General features: G+C 37.9%; 1 protein-coding gene across 2 annotated transcripts in view; it reads left to right on the forward strand.

Moving 5' to 3' along the window:
- The window catches only part of LOC135226987 (uncharacterized), a 163,515-nt gene that overhangs the window by 127,142 nt on the left and 16,678 nt on the right, over positions 1–19,695 (forward strand). For both annotated transcript variants that reach the window (XM_064266700.1, XM_064266701.1), the window contains one exon: positions 8,738–9,622. In XM_064266700.1, coding sequence (XP_064122770.1) covers positions 8,918–9,622 — 705 coding nt within the window. In that variant the 5' untranslated portion in view covers positions 8,738–8,917. The remainder of the gene's footprint in view (positions 1–8,737; positions 9,623–19,695) is intronic.

Here is a 19,695-nt window from a genome sequence, read left to right on the forward strand (position 1 = left end):
TTACCTTCACCTTCTTCTGTCTTTGTAGTTTTTTAACCAATAGTGTTGGAAGGAAGGAAGGAAGGAAGGAAGATGGGGACTGGGGAAGGAAGAAGAAAGAAGGAAGGTCAGAAGGAAGAGAAGGAAAGAAGCGAGGGAGGGATGAAAGAAGGGAGGGAGGGAGGGAGGGATTAAGTACAGAATGAAGGAAGAAAGAAGGAGGGAAGTTAGGGAGGAGGGAAGAAAGGAAGGAAGGGAGGGAAGGAGGGAGTTATGGAACTAGGAAAGAAGGATGGAAAGAAGAGAAGGAAGGGAGGGAGTGAGGTTAAGAAGGATGGAAAGAAGAGAAGGAAGGAAGGAAGGAAGGGAGAGAGGGAGCGAAGAATGATGGAAAGAAGTGATGGAAGGAAGGGAGGGAGGGAATGATGGAATAAAGAAGAAAAGAAGAGAAGGAAGGAAGCAAGGGAGGGAGGGAGGGAAGGAGGGAAGAAGGAAGGAGGGACCTTGCACAGCATTCCATTTTTTATTAACAGCTTTTATTTAATACCTTGACATCTGCGTCTGTCTGTTTGGGTAAAAACTTGGAACTCAATTATTTTTTACCTGTTCCCTGCGTCCGATGGACTGGAAATGTCGCCTGGTGGTTAATCAATTCCAGTGACAATACAACCTAAGAGGATCAGGAGGTCAGCAGCGACCTCTAATGACCTTACTTAGTACAGTGACCTCTACCCAGTATCACAGCACTTGTATGAACCTCTTCGGATTTTTCGCACCTTCTTTGACTCGGTAGAAAGGTTAATTACTCTAGGGAGTCTTATACTTTCTTTGACTCGGTAGGAGAAGTTATTTAATTAATAACTCTGTGAATTTTTCAAACCTATTTGTCTCGAGTGGATATCAATTTCGTCAGCTACAATAATAAATCGGTTTCCATTTCTATTGTATCTAAAAAGTAGAAAATAAGAATATACATACATACATATATATATATATATAGTATATATATATAATATATATATATATATATATATATATATATTAGGTTGTATTCCAAATAGGAAAATGAAAAAGGCATGTGTCAGAAAATGCCCAACAGTTTCGTCCTCCAATGGACCTCTTCTTGGAGCGTTTATTAAGGAAAGAGACAAGGTTTACAGTGCATGTAGCAAAGAAAGGCCTAAAATTTCTTAAACACAGTTACCAAAAACTAGTAGTTTGAGCTACAAACTATTCAGCAGTAAAATAACAACAAAACAAGAATAGCAGTTGAACAAATGAAAAATACCAAAATATCTAACGAGGTAATACATCCATTTGAAACAGCATAACATACAGTACATATTAACAAGCGTATACTATGTGATAGTTAATGGATAACATTATCCACTTTGTACTGCCGTTTCATGACATGTAAGATAAAAAGATTTAATTTATTCAGAACAAGGCGATGAATTAATATTTTTTCCTTTGCTGTGAACAATGCAAGCTGTCTCTATCAAATTTCTTTCAATAAAACCTGTGCTCTTAAACAAAATCTTTGACCCGAGCCAGTCAATTGGTACATTACACATACTACTATGAACACATAAAGCATTGCTTGTATTATTTGTTCGTATGTTATATTTATGATTTAAAATGCGTTTTTCGAGTGTCTTCCCAGATTGTCCTATATAAAAACTACCGCACTTGCATGGGATCTTATATATGACTCCTTCATTGTTTTCCGGACTATTATGAATTAAAATTTTTCCAATTGTGCTAGGATATGAAAAAGTTGTACTAAAACCAAGTAACCTTAGGGGGTAGACTAAAGATTCTAATGTGGGATGGTATGGGAAACATATAAAATCCAGTTTTCTGTTTTTCTCCTCAAATGAATAAAATGTTTTTCGTGCTAACGTTAGACTGTAATCAATATCTTCCAATTTAAAATTATTTTTAATACCAACTTGATATATAAATTCTAGTTCCTCATTGATAAATTCCGGACTGCAGATATTAAGAGCTCTAAGAAACATTGATCTTAATGCTGAGAGTTTTACTTCTACTTTGTGTGAGGAGTAATTGTTAATAATAATATTGTTATTAGTAGGTTTTCTGTGTATTTTAAACTTGTAGCTAGAACTTACAAATGACCTCACAACTGTAACATCCAAAAATGAGATAACACCATTTTCTTCTTCGTCAACCGTAAAAGTTATGGAGGGAACTAAATTACTGAGGTCTCTTAAAATCTTCTGAATGTCAATAGAAGTTTTCAGTACCGCAAATACATCGTCAACATATCTAACCCAGAAAATAATATCTGCCATAATTGAATTAGTTATTCTAAACTCATAAAATTCCATGTAAATATTTGAACATACTGGGGACAAGCAATTACCCATCTGCATTCCAAATTTTTGTCGGTAAAATTTGCCATTAAAAATAAAACAAGTGTCAACCACGCACAGTCTGATTAGTTCTAAAATTACATGATTGGGCAGAGATATGACATGCTTATTTAGTTCGCTATTTAGAAATTCTAAGACGTCGTTGACAGGTGCACGAGTGAATAGACTTTTAACATCAAAGCTTACCATCATTTCATCATCTTTTGGAGTTTTCCTGATTAATCTGTTTACAAAATCTAAATTATTTTCAACATGAGAATCAGATATTGTACCGACAAGTGGTTGCAATAATGTTACTAAGAACCTAGAAAGTTTGTAAAACACCGAACCAATAGTGGACATCTTATAGCGAACAAAATAAGCATGTCATATCTCTGCCTAATCACGTTATTTTAGAACTAATCAGACTGTGCGTGGTTGACACTTGTTTTATTTTTAATGGCAAATTTTACCGACAAAAATTTGGAATGCAGATGGGTAATTGCTTGTCCCCAGTATTATCAAATATTTACATGGAATTTTATGAGTCAGAATAGCTAATTCAATTATGGCAGATATTATTTTCTGGGTTAGATATGTTGACGATGTATTTGCGGTACTGAAAACTTTTATTGAAATTCAGAAGATTTTAAGAGACCTCAGAAATTTAGTTCCCTCCGTAACTTTTACGGTTGACGAAGAAGAAAATGGTGTTATCTCATTTTTAGATGTTACAGTTGTGAGGTCATTTGTAAGTTTTAGCTACAAGTTTAAAATACACAGAAAACCTGCTAACAACAATCTTGTTATTAACAATTACTCCTCACACAAAGTAGAAGTAAAACTCTCAGCATTAAGATCAATGTTTCTTAGAGCTCTTAATATCTGCAGTCCGGAATTTATCAATGAGGAACTAGAATTTATATATCAAGTTGGTATTAATACTAATTTTAAATTGGAATCTATAGCCTACCCCCTAAGGTTACTTGGTTTTAGTACAACTTTTTCATATCCTAGCACCATTGGAAAAACTTTAATTCATAATAGTCCGGAAAACAATGAAGGAGTCATATATAAGATCCCATGCAAGTGCGGTAGTTTTTATATAGGACAATCTGGGAAGACACTCGAAAAACGCATATTAAATCATAAATATAATATACGAACAAATAATATAAGCAATGCTTTATGTGTTCATAGAACTATGTGTAATGCAACGATTGACTGGCTCGGGTCAAAGATTTTGTTAAGAGCACAGGTTTTATTGAAAGAAATTTGATAGGGACAGCTTGCATTGTTCACAGCAAAGGAAAAAAAATTTAATTTATCGCCTGGTTTGTATAAATTAGATCCTTTTATCTTACATGTCATGAAACGTCAGTACAAAGTGGATAATGTTATCCATTAACTATCACATAGTATACTCTTGTTAATATGTACTGTATGTTATGCTGTTTCAAATGGATGTATTACCTCGTTAGATATTTTGGTATTTTTCATTGGTCAACTACTATTCTTGTTTTGTCGTTATTTTACTGCTGAATAGTTTGTAGCTCAAACTGCTAGTTTTTGGTAACTGCGTTTAAAATATTTTAGGCCTTTCTTTGCTACATGCACTGTAAACTTTGTCTCTTTCCTTAATAAACGCTCCAAGAAGAGGTCCATTGGAGGACGAAACTGTTGGGCATTTTCTGACAAATACCTTTTTCATTTTCCTATGTGGAATATAACGGAATTACTATATCTTCGTGCCTAAGAAGATTACCAGTACTATATATATATATATATATATATATATATATATATATATATATATATATATATATATATATGTATATATAAATTTAAAACACGCTTTTACTAAATTAGACTAAAAGGGGAAAATATATTTTCTGAGACACACCAAGATTTCCTTACAATTAATCATGTCTAAAAAATAAAAGCGTGGCCGCCAAATATAGCAAGAAATGCTACAAGAAATGAAAAAAAAATAACATTCCGCTTCTTGTAGCACTTCCTTCCATGTTTAACGCCCACGCTTCTATTTTTGTAGACATGATTAATTGTAAGGAAATCCTGGTATGTCTCAAAAAATGTATTTTTCACTTTTTAGTGCATTTTACTAAAAGTGGTTTTAAGTTTTTTATATTTATTTTTCAAGACTCCGAGTCAAAATTGGATATGCTTCAGCCTTCATTGACTGGAGTTGATCGCAATTCCGTTCAAAACGAAATCGGTTACTCATAACAACATACAGTACCGAAGAAAGGTTCATACTAATATGAAGCTCTCAGGGTCTGTTCGTTGTTTGTTTTATTCCTTAGTCTCAAGAGGTGAGTATCTTTATCATACCTACAATAAAAATCAAAGGCGACACGGTCAGATTTATGAAGTTGTTCACTATTTAGAAAATAGCGTCTTTTGAAATTGTTTCGCGTAGTTGTCTGCATAGCAGATTTACACTGCTATAGTTAGTGAAGGCTGTCAGTGAAACGGATTAATGAACACTTAGTTGTCTTAACATACTTGCAAACACTTCCTCATTGTTTGTCAGCCATATGAAATACTGAACATAATGCCATGATATTATCGCCTGGATACTGGGAAGTATTGAATCATGTTTTAGATTAGTTCTATTTTTCCGACGTAATAAAAGTGGCGTTAAGCACAGCTCTCACACGGTCTAGGTCGGACGACGCGCAGTCTACCTGGCTCGTAGTTAGGGGAATGACGTCTCGTGGAAAAATGAGAGAGAGAGAGAGAGAGAGAGAGAGAGAGAGAGAGAGAGAGAGAATGCAAGGGGGAGAAAAAAAGTTGTAAGAAGTTTGTTATTGATAAAGAATTTGTAACGGTTCTTTCTTAAAATTACGCCTAGAAAATCTTTGACCCCAGGACATACCCCTAGACCGTGGCTCTCATGAACAGGCATGACATTGTTCCATGGCTCAAACGTACTGAAAGAACTTATAGATCTTAATATTTGTTAATGTAGTTGTCTTACACCATTTCCCTGTAGTACAATCAGATCAAAGCTTCCTCTTCCCGTCGCCAAGGAACAGTGCAGTTGATATCCCCGCCACGGTCCTTATGCAGGCGTCCCGGGTACTGCTAAGTGATTGCGATATAGATGAATGAACTGGAGACTTGTTGTGGTTCATTGAAGTGTGAATGTGTGTGTGTGGAAGCCCTCCTCGCTCTCCGACTCCAAGATGCTGACAGTGCACAGTGGGCCAGAATGGGACTTCAAGGGACAAAAATACTTTCAGCGCAAAAACTAGCTTTATTTGGGATTAACATTATTCTAAACCATTATAAAAGGAAAAAAAATATCAAATCAGTACAAATCGGTGATTTTGAGCACATATATTCTGTAATTTGGTAATTCTGCAATTCTTATTTTCTTGGGAAATAAGTGAAATCATGGAAACTAAAGCAATAATATTTTAATTGTAATACATTTTGTACAATGGCCAATAAAGAACATAAAAATACAACAACAAAAAATCTTCCTTTCAAGAGATTATATCATTGAAATAAGGTAAAAGCAAGTAAAATAAATGATTTGAAGATGATAAGGAATGCAAGAATAAATGCCAAATGGAGAAGCCATTTAGCCTATATAAGAGAAGCGCGTTCATGATCTTCAGTTAAGGTACATGTCTCATTATGTTTATGGTCCTTCACTTGATATTTTAGAATCTGTAATGAGGAGCAGTCGAGCTTCATCTGGCAGATCTTTCTTAGATGTGTTTTTTGTCTGATTTCTCATTGATGTTATTAGGGGATCGGATGAGCAGAATAACCGTCGCATTAAGTCCTCAATAGTTTTTTTTCTGGATATTTTCCGGCAAAATGACTCTCTGAACTTCTTAAAGTCTTTGTTTTTGGCTTCTTGGGCCTCTTCGGAGTAAAGTCCAATTGGCAGATTAAACTGTTCAATCACTGAATTCTATTCAAACTCTGAGGCATATAATACCAGTTGTACTCTTCCACGTAAATTTTAGCGGTATTGATGCAGAAGGATTTGAATGCTGTGACATTTATATCAAACCCAGATGATAAAGTACACAAGATTATCTGCAAATTCTTCAGCAATTCTGTCTTAATTCCAAGAATTTCACTTGATGTTTCAGCATGATGAAAAAATCTTCTAGCCGTATTTCCATCATCTGACGTCCCAAAACCTGACTGTTTTGGCATATCAATCACTAATCCTGTCCTATCACGAAAAGCTTTTTGTATTCTCGATTTTTTGTTGCTGAACCTTTGCTTTTTCTTCTTTTGTTCTTGCTTGCCATTTCTTAATAGGCAACTTGTATGACAAGTGTAAGCAACATTCCATAGATCTTATCCAGGCATGTAATGTTGATAGTCCATACATGATGCCATCATTTGACAGGGGTCTCTTTGAAACTTTCTCTATGTCATTCATTAGCTTAGGTGATGCCCCACACAAAGAACAGCATTGCATTGAGTTGGTGACAAGGGATAAAGAGGATGCCACTTTTCCATCTATCATTGTAATGCTCAAATCATCAATGACGCTAACATCGTTTTTAACTTGAGTTGGTCTAAGTATATGGATAGCATTTTTTAAGTATTGCTCTTCTTCCACTAAAACCTGTGAAGTTTCCTTCATGAATTTGAAACTTATAGGTCTGCAAAAAATGGTGATGAGGGCTTATTATTTTTCCATAAGATAATTTTCCCATTAGCTTCTGTCTTTCCACTCGGCTGTAAAGGTACCATACAAGTTACAAATAAACAGGACTCGAAAATGACATCCCGTTCTTAGTTATCACTTCGAATCTGCTTCTAAACACTTTGACCTGTTGTACCATCAAATCCAACTTTACAAATTAACTTAAACTGCTTTATTTCTAAATCTGCTTCATTCAAATACACTACTTCAAATATTCTCCTTGTTGTGTGGTCTAATAAATCTTGTAAGGTCACTTCTGCAGAATAATCAGTTACTAACCAATTTTCAGGAGAAGGTAAGCACTCTTCTTTGGCAGAACGAACATCGTTGTAAGAGGGAAAAACTTTTTATTTTTTCTCAAGCGTTTTATTCCTCAAATTTTGATAGCTTCTTTTTCAAAGGCCACAGTCTAAGATCAATGCCAGAGCTTCATTTGCAGAAAAAGAACACTCTGTGATATTTTCTGATGAAGTATATTGGTTTTCAGTAGAAATTTGGGGTAAAGATTTAGCCATTCTTGATTGTCCCTTCTTTCTTAGAACTCTTGATGTAGCATATGTGAACCTATGAGGAGATATGTTAACAAGCTCTGCAGTTTTCCTTCGTTTTGTTTTCTCGGATGAGCTCTGAAAACTCTCTGTTGTAGGTCTTCCTCGAGATTTCTTAGGAGTTTCATTTTCTGTGTTTTGATACACTTTAGCATCAAGCCAACCTTGGTACTTGCTTAGAAATAACTCTCTGGTTCTGTTAACAGTTCTCCACTTAATTCTTAAGTTTTTCAGAAAGTTAATCACAATATTTGTTGCTATAGTGTATCACGTATAATATTTTCAATCTTTCCAAGCAGAATATTATGTAGTTTACCATCATGAAAACTATGCATATGTCCATTCTTTATCGCTTCACTAGCTTCATTAAACAGATATTGGTTAGTAACATCCATTTTCATGCACCTTGTTATTTTCCTATATCTGAACTAAAAAGATATAATGGATCATTATTACTCTTAAACCTGATATCTTCATCTTTTGGTAATATTTTTTTCATAGTTGTCCAGACAGTTATATTCACTGTAAAAAAAGTGGCAGTTAGTGGCAAAAAGTTTTTCGTCCTATTGTTTGGGACTTAATTATCTACCATTTAACACCATTGGGAATCTTTGCAAAGCTTTGCAATTTTTTGTGCTCTATCATAAACTTTTATATGCCTAAAATTTTCAACAAATTTTGAGGGACTTATATCAAACACTGTTGCACCCAACATTTAGATCATAAATACAAAGATCAAGACCTTTAATAAATTCAATAATGCACAAAAAAGTAATTTTGAAATATGAGTTTACTCCACAACACACCTTTCATAAACCATGGCTAAAGAAACAATAAAATGTTTTTGTATGGAAAAACAGTGTGCAGCCAAGAGCAACTAGTTTAGTCATGTTTAAGCCTGTAAAACACTGATACTAACAACTACTTGCAATCTATAATATTGCATTCCTTTGTCACTAATGTATGTATTTTTTATTTTTATGATCCTCATGATAATTAGGAAAAGTAAAAAATTTAATTTTGTCCACCTGCTGGCCCACTGTGCAGTGCATAGAAGGGAGTGGAGCGCGGCCGCGCTTCCGAAGCCTTCCCTCCCAGCGACTGCGTCTAACAGTGTTTTCTTTGCTTTTCAGAATGGCGATGATGAGGTCTTCTGCTGCCGTAGATGAGGCCCAAGTGGGATGGGTGTGAGAGTGTCATGGTGGGTGGTCGTGGTGGTGGTGGTGGAGGTGGTGGGTGCCTAGCGCCGCCCACCCCAAAGGCTGCTGCTGCCCTTCCCCACCCCCTGCCTGCCCGCCCCCCCACTTGCTGCCATGGTGCAGGCCAATGAGGAAGTGATGTCCCGCCCCTCGGAGTGTGACTCACGGCCCTCCACAAGTGGCTCTGGCCCGTATGTCCACAACAAAGTGGTGCTCAACAATAGGTGGCCAGGGGGGGCACGGCCTAAGATCTTCAACCACAGATCGTTCAGCTCAGGCTCCCGCCCATCTGTGCTCTCGAGGGCGTCGGGCTCTTTGCGCTCCGTGTCCCGCCCCGGGTCTCGAGCCGGGTCGGGCTTGGGTTCCCGAGGGTCGCTACTCTCAGGTTCGGTGGGTACGGCCGAGGATGTGGGCTCTGGGGTGTCGAGACTACGGCGGGAATTGCCTTCCATATCAGACATCTGCGGCTATGACGAGGTGCAGGAGTTGCTGCGCGACATTGAGCAGCTGGAGTGCCGCCGATGGACGTCCGACTGGGACTCGTTCACGATCCAGTCCTCCCACCCGGACCTGGATCTGCCGCACGACATCGAGCTTCTCTCGCACGACTTCGACTCCATTTCCCGCTCAGACTCCCGCCTCTCGTGGGACTCCCACGCCGGGCGCCAACCCGAGGATGACGAGGACGACCCGGACCCCAGCTCTGGCGAAAACTCGCCCGAACCTCAAAGAAACCGTCGTCCCACGCCCACGATTACTATAGCATGGGATGACTCTCACCTCAAAACCTCTGTTGGCATTTTTAGACTATTATTAGTAGTAAGTATATGCTCTTGCCCGTTTTAGACTTTTAGACTTAGCGGTATTTTTCTGTTCGCTTTTTTAGACTGTGAGCAATGTTCTTTGGGATTTTTAGACGGTAGGCAGTAAAGAGTTTCTGTGTAGGCCTTTTCAGACCATTATCATTGATGACTGTTTCTCTGAAGGTATTTTAACAGCAGTGATTATGTCTCTGTAGGGGTTTTAGACATTATTGCTACTACAAGTAAATCATTTAAAAAATAACTTTTTTCACTGTTTTTGTCACTTTGATCTCCATGCCCTGTAACTATTTTTTCTTATTTGATGCCAGCAACTTGAAAAGCAACAATATGAACTTTTCCAGTGTATAATAATTTTCATAAGACGTCAAAACTTGGAATTTATGGCATTTCCCTGTATTTAGAAAAACTAATTTTGGTAAAGTGATAAAATCAAAATCTTGGACGTGTCAGGCTTATTTCCAGGTTGAGAGGCTCTGAAAATCGATTCACTTTCTCGAGCTCTTGAACAAGGGGTTTTCATCCACAACAGAGAGCTGCTTGAGAAAGCTTCATCCAGAGGAAGAACGCAGGGAAACTTTCACTGAAATTCCTCACCTATGTCTTGTTCGTTGCTCATTATTCGAAAGCAGAAATTTCATAACAAGAATAATTTAGTCGTCGATATACGTCATATTCAGGCAATGAAACCTTTCGATTTCTTATCATCGATTGTGCTGATATCTGTGATAAAGGTGTTGCCGTGTTTTTTTTTTTTTTTCACCTCACCAGCACAGTTGTTATTAGGCAAGACTTTAAGTTTGCCACAGTCATTTTTCCAACACATCCGACACAAGATGCAATTTTTTTCACGAACAATTAGCTGCTTATTCGTAAATATAGTAATATATATATATATAATATATATATATATATATATGTCTATATATATATATATATTATATATATATATATATATATAATATACATATATAATTATGATATATATATATATATACTATTAAAATACATAGTTATATAGTATATATATATATACATTGGTTAGGTTCTTGTTAATCAATCCTGAAAACTTCTGAAAGCTTTCTTCGCTGTTTCCTCATTTCCGTTGACATTTCCTAAGCTTGAAGACCGACCCATTTTTCTTTTATCATTTATTTGTCTTCATTGGCCTGTCTGTCCGTGTGACAATGTAAAAGGCCCTTACAATCTGCTTGAGAAGCACACAATAAAACAGTCAAAAGGAAAATTGGCCACTCACTGTCGGAGCCGGGATGGATATTTCCCAAGTCTGGAAGAGTTTAGGGATTGGGAAAATTAGGACCAATCAAAGCACGTGGAGCTGACCATGACGTCAAAGCCACGCCTTTAAGCTACACTCGGTCTGATAGACATTACTGCTAGTCACAATGCCAAAGAAAAACTTCCCCATTTCACAATTTACGGTTTGTATGACCTATACATTTTAGTCTGAGATATATAAACATAATGCAACACTAATTGAATAAACAATACATTCTTCAAATGAGATACACCGTGAAATATATTAAGTGTTATTGGCTTCTCCCTCTTGGTAATAGTGCTCAGTGCATCTTAATTCCTGCTCACAAAGTCGATATTTACAGCATAAATAATATTTTCATTGCGAGTTACTAAATTATATACTTGAACATGCGTGTTTAATGCCATATAGAAAGAGTTGCGATAACACGTGGGATGAATAAAAAATATGCAAGATGATAAAATTGATGGTATGGTAAAAATGATGCTATATGACTTGTAATTAGCACTACAGACTACAGCTAGGAGGCCAAGAACTTCGCGGCACTTTGAAGGTGACGATTTTAAGAGCATGGAACGGTTTTCAGGCGTTACTGCCTGTTGTTTCAGGTTATAAAACGGTATTATGTACAGAACTAAAATAATAATTGCCTTATGCTTAAAAGAAATGTGGAAGATACAGTTTTGATGACAAATTTATGCACCTCGTAGGGGGATGGAGCCGTCATTACACCTCATATGGTGCCATGTAGGCATTACTTAAGGTTATCGTAGCGTCCCCTCGGCGCCTAGCTGCAAGTACGTTCATTCATTTTACTGTTACCTCTGTTCATATTCTCTTTCTTCCATCCTATTGTCCACCCTCTCCTAACAATTGCTTCATAGTGCAACTGCTTTGAGGTTTTCCTCCTGTCTGTAACACCTTTCAAACCTTTTACTGTCAATTTCCGTTTCAGCGCTGAATAGCCTCAGTTGCCCCAGTGCTTGGCATAATGCTAAATACCTATAGGTAAAAAAAAATAATTATGCACTTGATTTAAGGCATACATTTGGCCATTGAGTATGAAAATAGTAGTATACTCATATACTACTGTTATCCCTAGCTTTAATTAATACATGTTGAATATTTTCATAAATTCTGTTGAGAGAGAGTGTCATCCATATTTACTTTAAATTTACGCATCAATTCTGCTCTAGTTCAGCTTAGCAAAAAGTCTACGGTGACTCCGTAAATTGGTAGTATTTTGTACTCCTATAATTGCTAAAAATATTACTCATTTTGATTCTTTGCACACAATGAATGACAGGTATGAAAGGTTTGCTAAGAATATCAAATAAATTAAATAATCAGTGTTTTCTTTGTACACAATGAATTTTAAGTAAAAATCACGTGAAGGCTTGCTGAAATTATTCAATACTGAATTATATTATCACTTTTGATTTGTTTGAACACAATGTATGAAAAGTAAAAATCAAAAGCAAAAAATTTCTAATGAAAACTTTTTATATATTCGTACACAATGAATGACAAGGACCAATCAGGTAAGGACATCTGGAAGGTTTTATGAAAACGGAATCCACCTCAAAAAGGCAATTTTTTTACTACAGCTTATCAAGTACACCTTGAAAAACAACGTATTCAGATTAGCTACTGACAGGATGAGTTAGTCACGTAACTATATTTGGTTACATTATGCTAACTTAGATCACCAAAACAACAATACCGTAGGTTTCCTTAGGTTTCCTTAAGGGCACATTAGCTCTTGAAATAATTTAATGAATGAAGCTGAAACTGTGTCCCCTGTAAATAGTAGAGACTATATCAGTCTGATTCCTGTTCATAACCTAGTAATGATCAGTATATTGCTTTTATACAATTTCCAGTAATGTGCATTACTACGAAATAGCATATGTCAATAGAAATCCGTAGTGTAAGCCTACTCCCTCTCTCTATTTTCCCCTACAAACAGGTCAGATACCATCATGTTTACCATCTTGTATATTGTTTGATTCATCCCGTGAGTTATCGCAACTCTTTATAAATGGCTTTAAACATGTATATTCAAGTATATAATTTAGAAATTTGCGATGTGAAAATATTATTCATGAATAGGGAGAAGCCAATAACGCATAATATCTTTCGCGGTGTATCTCATTTGAAGAATATATTGTTGTTAAATTAGTGTTGCATTATGTTTAGATATATCTGACTACAATGTATATGTCATACAAGCCGTAAACTGAAATTGAGAAGAAAGTATTTCTTCGGCATCGTGACTGACGGCGGCAGTGTAATGGATATAGGACTGAGGAGGAAGCTAAAAGGCGTGGCTTGTGACGTCATGGATCAGCTCCACACGCTTTGATTGGTCCTAATTTTCCCCATCCTTATACTCTTTCAGACTTGGGAAATGTGCAGCCGGGATTTTGGGAAAGGCGTAGTACTTTGACCAGCCAAATAGGGCACCAATTAACATGAATCTATACTGACCTAACCGTTCCTAGGTCATACCGAACTTTTCGTAAGGTGTTGGTACCTAGGTCAGGGGCTTCATCTACCTAACCAACTTGAAATCGCTGCAGTTTGAGCTCAGTTTTGCACCAAAGTCATTTACGCTTGGATGCAAATACCTTTCTGTGAATCGACGGCAAAATAAATTGTGCAGAGGGTGGAAGGCGCACAGGTGCCACCTCTCAAGGAACTATTTCAAGCGTCAGGAAGCTTCTTTACTTTATTTACCATTTACAGCTAAATTAACTAACAGCAAACAGTAAGGAGATAGGAAGGCAGATTCTAGGGAGAGAGAGAGAGAGAGAGAGAGAGAGAGAGAGAGAGAGAGAGAGAGAGAGAGAGAGAGAGAGAGAGAGAGAGAGTGAGAGAGAGAGGAGCACGCAGGGCACATTCAGCTTTCATGGTTCAGTTTGCCAAGTAGGACGGAACAGAATTTGTCTCGGATTCGGTCAAAGATTAATAGAAAGAAAGAAAGTGCTTGTGAAGCAGAAGACCTCTTCCTTTCCCTCTACTGAATACTACGTGCAAATATCTTCCCAGTCACTGCTCATTCAAGTACCAAATGGCGTGGCTTCCCTTTCATTTCAAGGACAGTCATTTTCTGAATCCGTGCTAACAAAAGCCACTAGAAAATGGGTGTGTACATATTGTATGTGTGTTCTTATATGCACACATATTGTGAGGGTATTAACACTTAATTGTATTTTCTGGGTGCACTGCTTCATGTAGCACGTGAATACGTTTCCTACATCGTGCCTAGATGTCACTTTCAGTTTCATAAAAGGTCACGAAAATGTATGACAACGTGGAAATTGGTGAGAATGAGGCGAAAAAGCACTTCTCAGGGGGTGTCAGATAAGATATGGAAGTCAAAATGAAAACAAAGAAAGGACTTCGGGGCGATCAGGAGTGATTAGGAATCTCGTGGGAGCGACACTGGATCACTCTCTCTGAGGAGCAGTCCTGAGAGAGATGTGCTTGTGAGGGCGCTCTGGTGACTCACTCTTCGAGTATGAATGCAGCAAATGTGAAAATGCAGAGCACGTTGTTAGTGTGGTGGGTTTTGTTATTGATCAGGACAATGATTCGCGATTAGATTCACTCCGAGATTGCTTAGATCATCCGAGATTTCAACCCTCCATCAGATACTCCTTATCGCTCTCTTTTTATTATTATTATTATTATTATTATTATTATTATTATTATTATTAGTCTGTGGTTTAATGCTCCGAAGTTCTCGAGTTCAATGAAATAATTCCAACGCTCACTATACTTTCATGATTGCATAAATTGCGCACTCTTAATATTTATGTGTTTTAGGAGTTTGTAAACACACACACACGCAAACACGTGTATGTCTGTCTGTATATGTACAGAATCTATAATTAGTATTTTATCATATGAACGAAAAGGGTCTGCCTTTTGGAGAAGAGGCGCCCCTCGTTTAGTAGGTACAGGCAGGAGACCTCCACTCCCCTTCACGTAGGTCTCGACGACAATTCGTTGGCTACAGAAACTGTTTGCTTACAGTGCTCAGGACTGGGCGTCAAATCACCAATGGACAGATGGGTGCATCCTCAAGGCCGCATGGTCGAAGAATCGGTCATTCTATTCATTTATGATACTATTTACTTCGTGTACAGGATCATACTAGATTAACAAAATTGCAGAAAGCGTGAGCTCACCAAAATGGTTACGAGCGCTCATGGAAATAGACAATACTCCTACGTAAGAAAACCGCAATACGCGAGAGTAAGTAAATGGGAACATCGGAGGTTTTCAGGTTCTGTCTCGTTGAGAATGATTGTACGTGAGCGCCAGCATTTTCACAGATGGAAAATGGCAGAAAGCGATCCATGGAGACAGTCTAAGGTCTACTGCTAATTCTAGTATTAGGAATGGAAATACTTTATACTGGAATAATGTTACGCTGCTTTCGCTAGGGATGACACATAAACAGAAATCGCACCTTAAACAGTAGAAGTACGTCATAAGCAAATGCATCAGGAGCAGGTTTCAATTCAACGCTGTCTTTTCTTTTCGTACTCAGCTTCGTCGTCGTCGTCTTCCACACTTGAGGTACAAGAGACCGGATGATAAGGAGGGTTAGAAGTAGTTTGACCTAGTTACTTCAAAACGTCAAAATTCTTTAGACTAAAGGAAACTGTACAGAATTTGACATGACAAGTATGGTTATAAACTCAGCTAGGAGGGTAAATGCAGCTCTAAAATGATCACGTCATTTTTAAATGTCTCCTTATGACTAGACTACTATTACACATTTAAATATACTTAAAATAATCCTGACTCTGTTGCTAACCATCCGTGGGTAGGAAGGGCTACAAGAATTCAGATGTATGTCAAAACATCCAAACTTCAAAATAATCCTCAGTAAATTTTGGTAGCCACCCAGTGAGTTTTTCCTTGCTTTGTATACGGCATTTCCGTCCTTTGCTTTTTGTTTGTTGCTAGTCATATAGAAAACTAATAAGTGAATTGCTCCAGTAAATGTTTAGCAGTTGCCAAGGAATTTGTTAAGTGATTTTGATAATTTTAACGTGTACCTATTTTTTGCATTTTCTATGTTGCAGATGAAATAACTTAACATCATCACAAAGCACACACCTCAGCTTTCAGATGCAGGCAGTTTCAGCCATGCAATGCAGTCACTGGTGGTCTGAGAACAGACCCAGACATTCATGAAACCAGTTTTAGTCAGTGAGATCAGTGAGTAAGAATAGGACAGTTTTATCTCTTATTTCATCTTCCTCAAAGCAGCACCTCTGCTGATGCACCTTTTCTTTTTTGTCTTGTATTTTTCTCTGGTGTGTGTGTGTGTGTGTGTGTGTGTCTTCGAGCCTATTGCACTGCTTAATTTTTACCAAGCACTGTTTCCAAAACATGTGCTTAGGAGCACAATGGTTGAATTAATAGGTTAGAAATGTTTTAAGATATATTTTCTGAAAGAACTGCCACTGTGATTGGCACATTTTTATACGAGCCAGTTGTGTAATAAGCTTTTTACACCGTCAGCTACTTGACTTGAATGTATTATGGTCTGGAGTATATCTTAAGTAACTACTGAAGGATTTACGTCATTCGTCCAAATATATCTTAATGACGGTTTGCTTCGGTTATTCTTTAGATTTTAAGATGAAAAAGGGAACAGTAACTTTGTCCGGTCGTAGAGTTGCTGTGGTCCCAGCTCAGTAGCACTTGTATAAGGATTCATTTGCAGGTGTTAAGTACCCATTTAGTTATCTTTGTCAACAGTGATGATGGCAGATTTGTTTGAACTGACACTTCTCTTATATCCTCGTACAGCTGCGATATCAGATGACGTTATCTGTGGTCCTCATGATCAGTGACATTTGACTAAACTCGAATGTTTAGATGTAGTCACTTCTCTGCGACCTTCCGACTTGATTAAGGTTATAACTGCTGTAACAACGGTTCAGAAGCGCAAAAAACAGGGATCGCCAGGAGCATTCCTATTTTATCTGGAATATCTCGAGCATTTAGAGATTCATTCAACCTAAAATTGAGGTTTAGTCATGAATTGCTTCTTAGGTCTAGTCAAGGCTGCCATGCCATGATGGATACGAATCCAATGAATCTAGGAAAGCATAAATTTGTTCCTCGTGTGGACTAGTTTGTCATTATTTCATTTCCAGTTCAAAAGTTGAAGGCACTTATATCAGTCCCAAAATGATTACTTAAGGGTGCAGAATTAGCATATATTATTTAGGCCATAGGCCAAGCACTGGGACCTATGAGATCATTCGGCGCTGAAAATGAAAACAAGAGTAAAAAGGTTTGAAATGTGCACGGCTACCAATTCGGTGGTCCGAAGTTCGATTCTCAGCTCGGCCAACGCGGAACCAGAGGAATTTATTTCTGGTGATAGAAATTCATTTCTCGATACAATGTGGTTCGGATCCCACAGAAAGCTGAAGGTCCCGTTGCTAGGTAACCAATTGGTTCCTAGCCACGTAAATATATCTAATCCTTCGGGCCAGCCCTAGGAGAGCTGTTAACCAGCTCAGTGGTCTGGTAAAACTAAGATATACTTAACTTTGGACCGTGGAAAGGTGTAGCCGGAGGAAAGGAAAACCTCAAAGTATTTGCTCTATGAAACAATTGTCAGGAGGGGTGGAAGGTAACAAGGCAAATAGATGATATGAACGGAGGTACAGTAAGAGGAATCAAAGGAGTTGCAGATAGGGGCCGAAGGTACGCTGCGAGGTGAACTGCCCCCTGCGACGACTTACGTTTATATTGTTTCTCTAGCTATGGTTCTCGGACACAAAATGACCTGCATTTCCGTCCGGCGAGAACGCCTGCATGTCGCTGTTGCCCTTGCAGCTGCACGGAGCCCGGAGGACGGACGGCTGGAGAGCCGCCACAGGAGTTGGTATATTACTGGTGTTGTCGTCGTTATGATCGCTGCTTCAACAGCTCTGACGGCTCCGGGATCTTATTCACCCCATTACCGCTTGTGACTGGCCCTAAGATATATTTCAAGTTGGGTTACGAGTGGTAAATGTGCTTATGTTTGTTTTTAGTTGTTCGTCTGCGAGCCATCTCTTGGTTGATTTTAGCACCGAACTTTTGACAGCGTTCCTTTTGAGCAATGGGAATCCTTTCGAATATCATCACTCCTCTAGTGACCTCAGCAACAACGGTGACATTTTGAATGCGGTCTCGGGAGGCCGGAGGTTTTCATCCAAGGTCGGTCTTTGAACATCAGCATTCCAACTCACCTTGAAATGGGGAATCTCTCTTTCTCGATACTTTAGGGAATTTTAGTCAATTGATTCTCTCGAGGAAGTGTTGAGTGTGCGCACATTCTTGCACATGAGTGCTGATGTCTTCTCCTGTGTAGCCGTTTTATATCAAATTCGTGCCTTGAAAAGAACAGATGTCATCAACAGCACCTTTTATTATTTCACTGGAGACTCAAAGATGGAACTTGCGAAAGCTTTCTTCTTCTTCTTCTTTGCACTTTCTTGACTTCATTCACAAGTCTCCTGCACACAGCTCCCACGCATACTAACTACTACATGCACCGAGCCGGTATCTCCACTGACTATGAACTTTGCTTAAAGAGGATGATAAGTGAATTTTTTTTAAGATATAGTATATCAAATTATTCAATCAGTGTGTTTTACCGTTCCTCTTATATTTACTCCAGGGTAAATATTGATTCCCTTCTCGTAGTGCGGTGGATGAACAGTAAACCTCGTCCTTTCTCGTGTGTGTATGTGTGTGTGTGTGTGTGTGTGTGTGTGTGTGAGTTCGGCTCCTACTGAGGGTAGGAGGAGTTCATGTCTCTCCCTTTCTGATAGGAAACAGCTGGAAAAGCCTCTGGAAATCGAACGGTTTCCTTGCTGTCACTGAAATTATCTAATGCTGAAGCAAGGAAAAGCGTAGCTGCTTTCATTAGCAGGCTACACTGTTTGCCAGACAATGTCTTGCAAATGTTAGGTAAAGGTCCGGAAAACATCAATGACTGAGTAACCCTTCCTTTAGAGTGGAAATCATTTATTATTCTGACTGAAATGATGAGAGAAGATGATTCACTTGACCCACGTGTCCAAATTGGTCAAACGTTTAATCGAAACAGAGGCTGCTGCGGCCGTCAATATCCCTTTTCGTACCTCCCTTCTCTCTCTCTTTCTCTCATGGCGTGACGATCTGTAGTAATACCTCTCTATTCTTGACACCGATATGACATTTCATTTCGTCTTCAATGTCTCCCTTCGTTTACCTTGTCATCTGGAAAGTATTCTGTGTTGCGTCATGGCTTCGCTAGGCGTGACTCTAGTCTTTTCCAACGACGGGGTAAATGACCCCTCGGGAGTTACAGATTTGTGTCGCAGAGACAACGAGTGCGGCCCAGTTCTAGACCCATACGGCGGGAGGACTTCGCCGGATTTGTCCCCACCAGAATAACAGTCACAAAGACCAAAAACTGTCGTTTAGTTAAGTACTTTCATTCTTGACTGAGAATGTTCGCTCTTCTCCGAGCCAAAATACGCTATTTCCTGATTGAAACGAAGCCTTTTCTTCTAAAAATAATTCATAATACATTACTATATACTGTTCTGCGTGTATATAATATATATATATATATATATATATATATATATATATATATAAATATATATATTATATATATATAAATAATAATATATATTATAATAATATATATATATACACATTGTCTATATATATTATATATATATATTATATAATAATCTATATATATAATAACTTTA

The sequence above is a fragment of the Macrobrachium nipponense genome, chromosome 15 (assembly GCF_015104395.2).
Source record: "Macrobrachium nipponense isolate FS-2020 chromosome 15, ASM1510439v2, whole genome shotgun sequence".
Lineage (NCBI taxonomy): Eukaryota > Metazoa > Arthropoda > Malacostraca > Decapoda > Palaemonidae > Macrobrachium > Macrobrachium nipponense.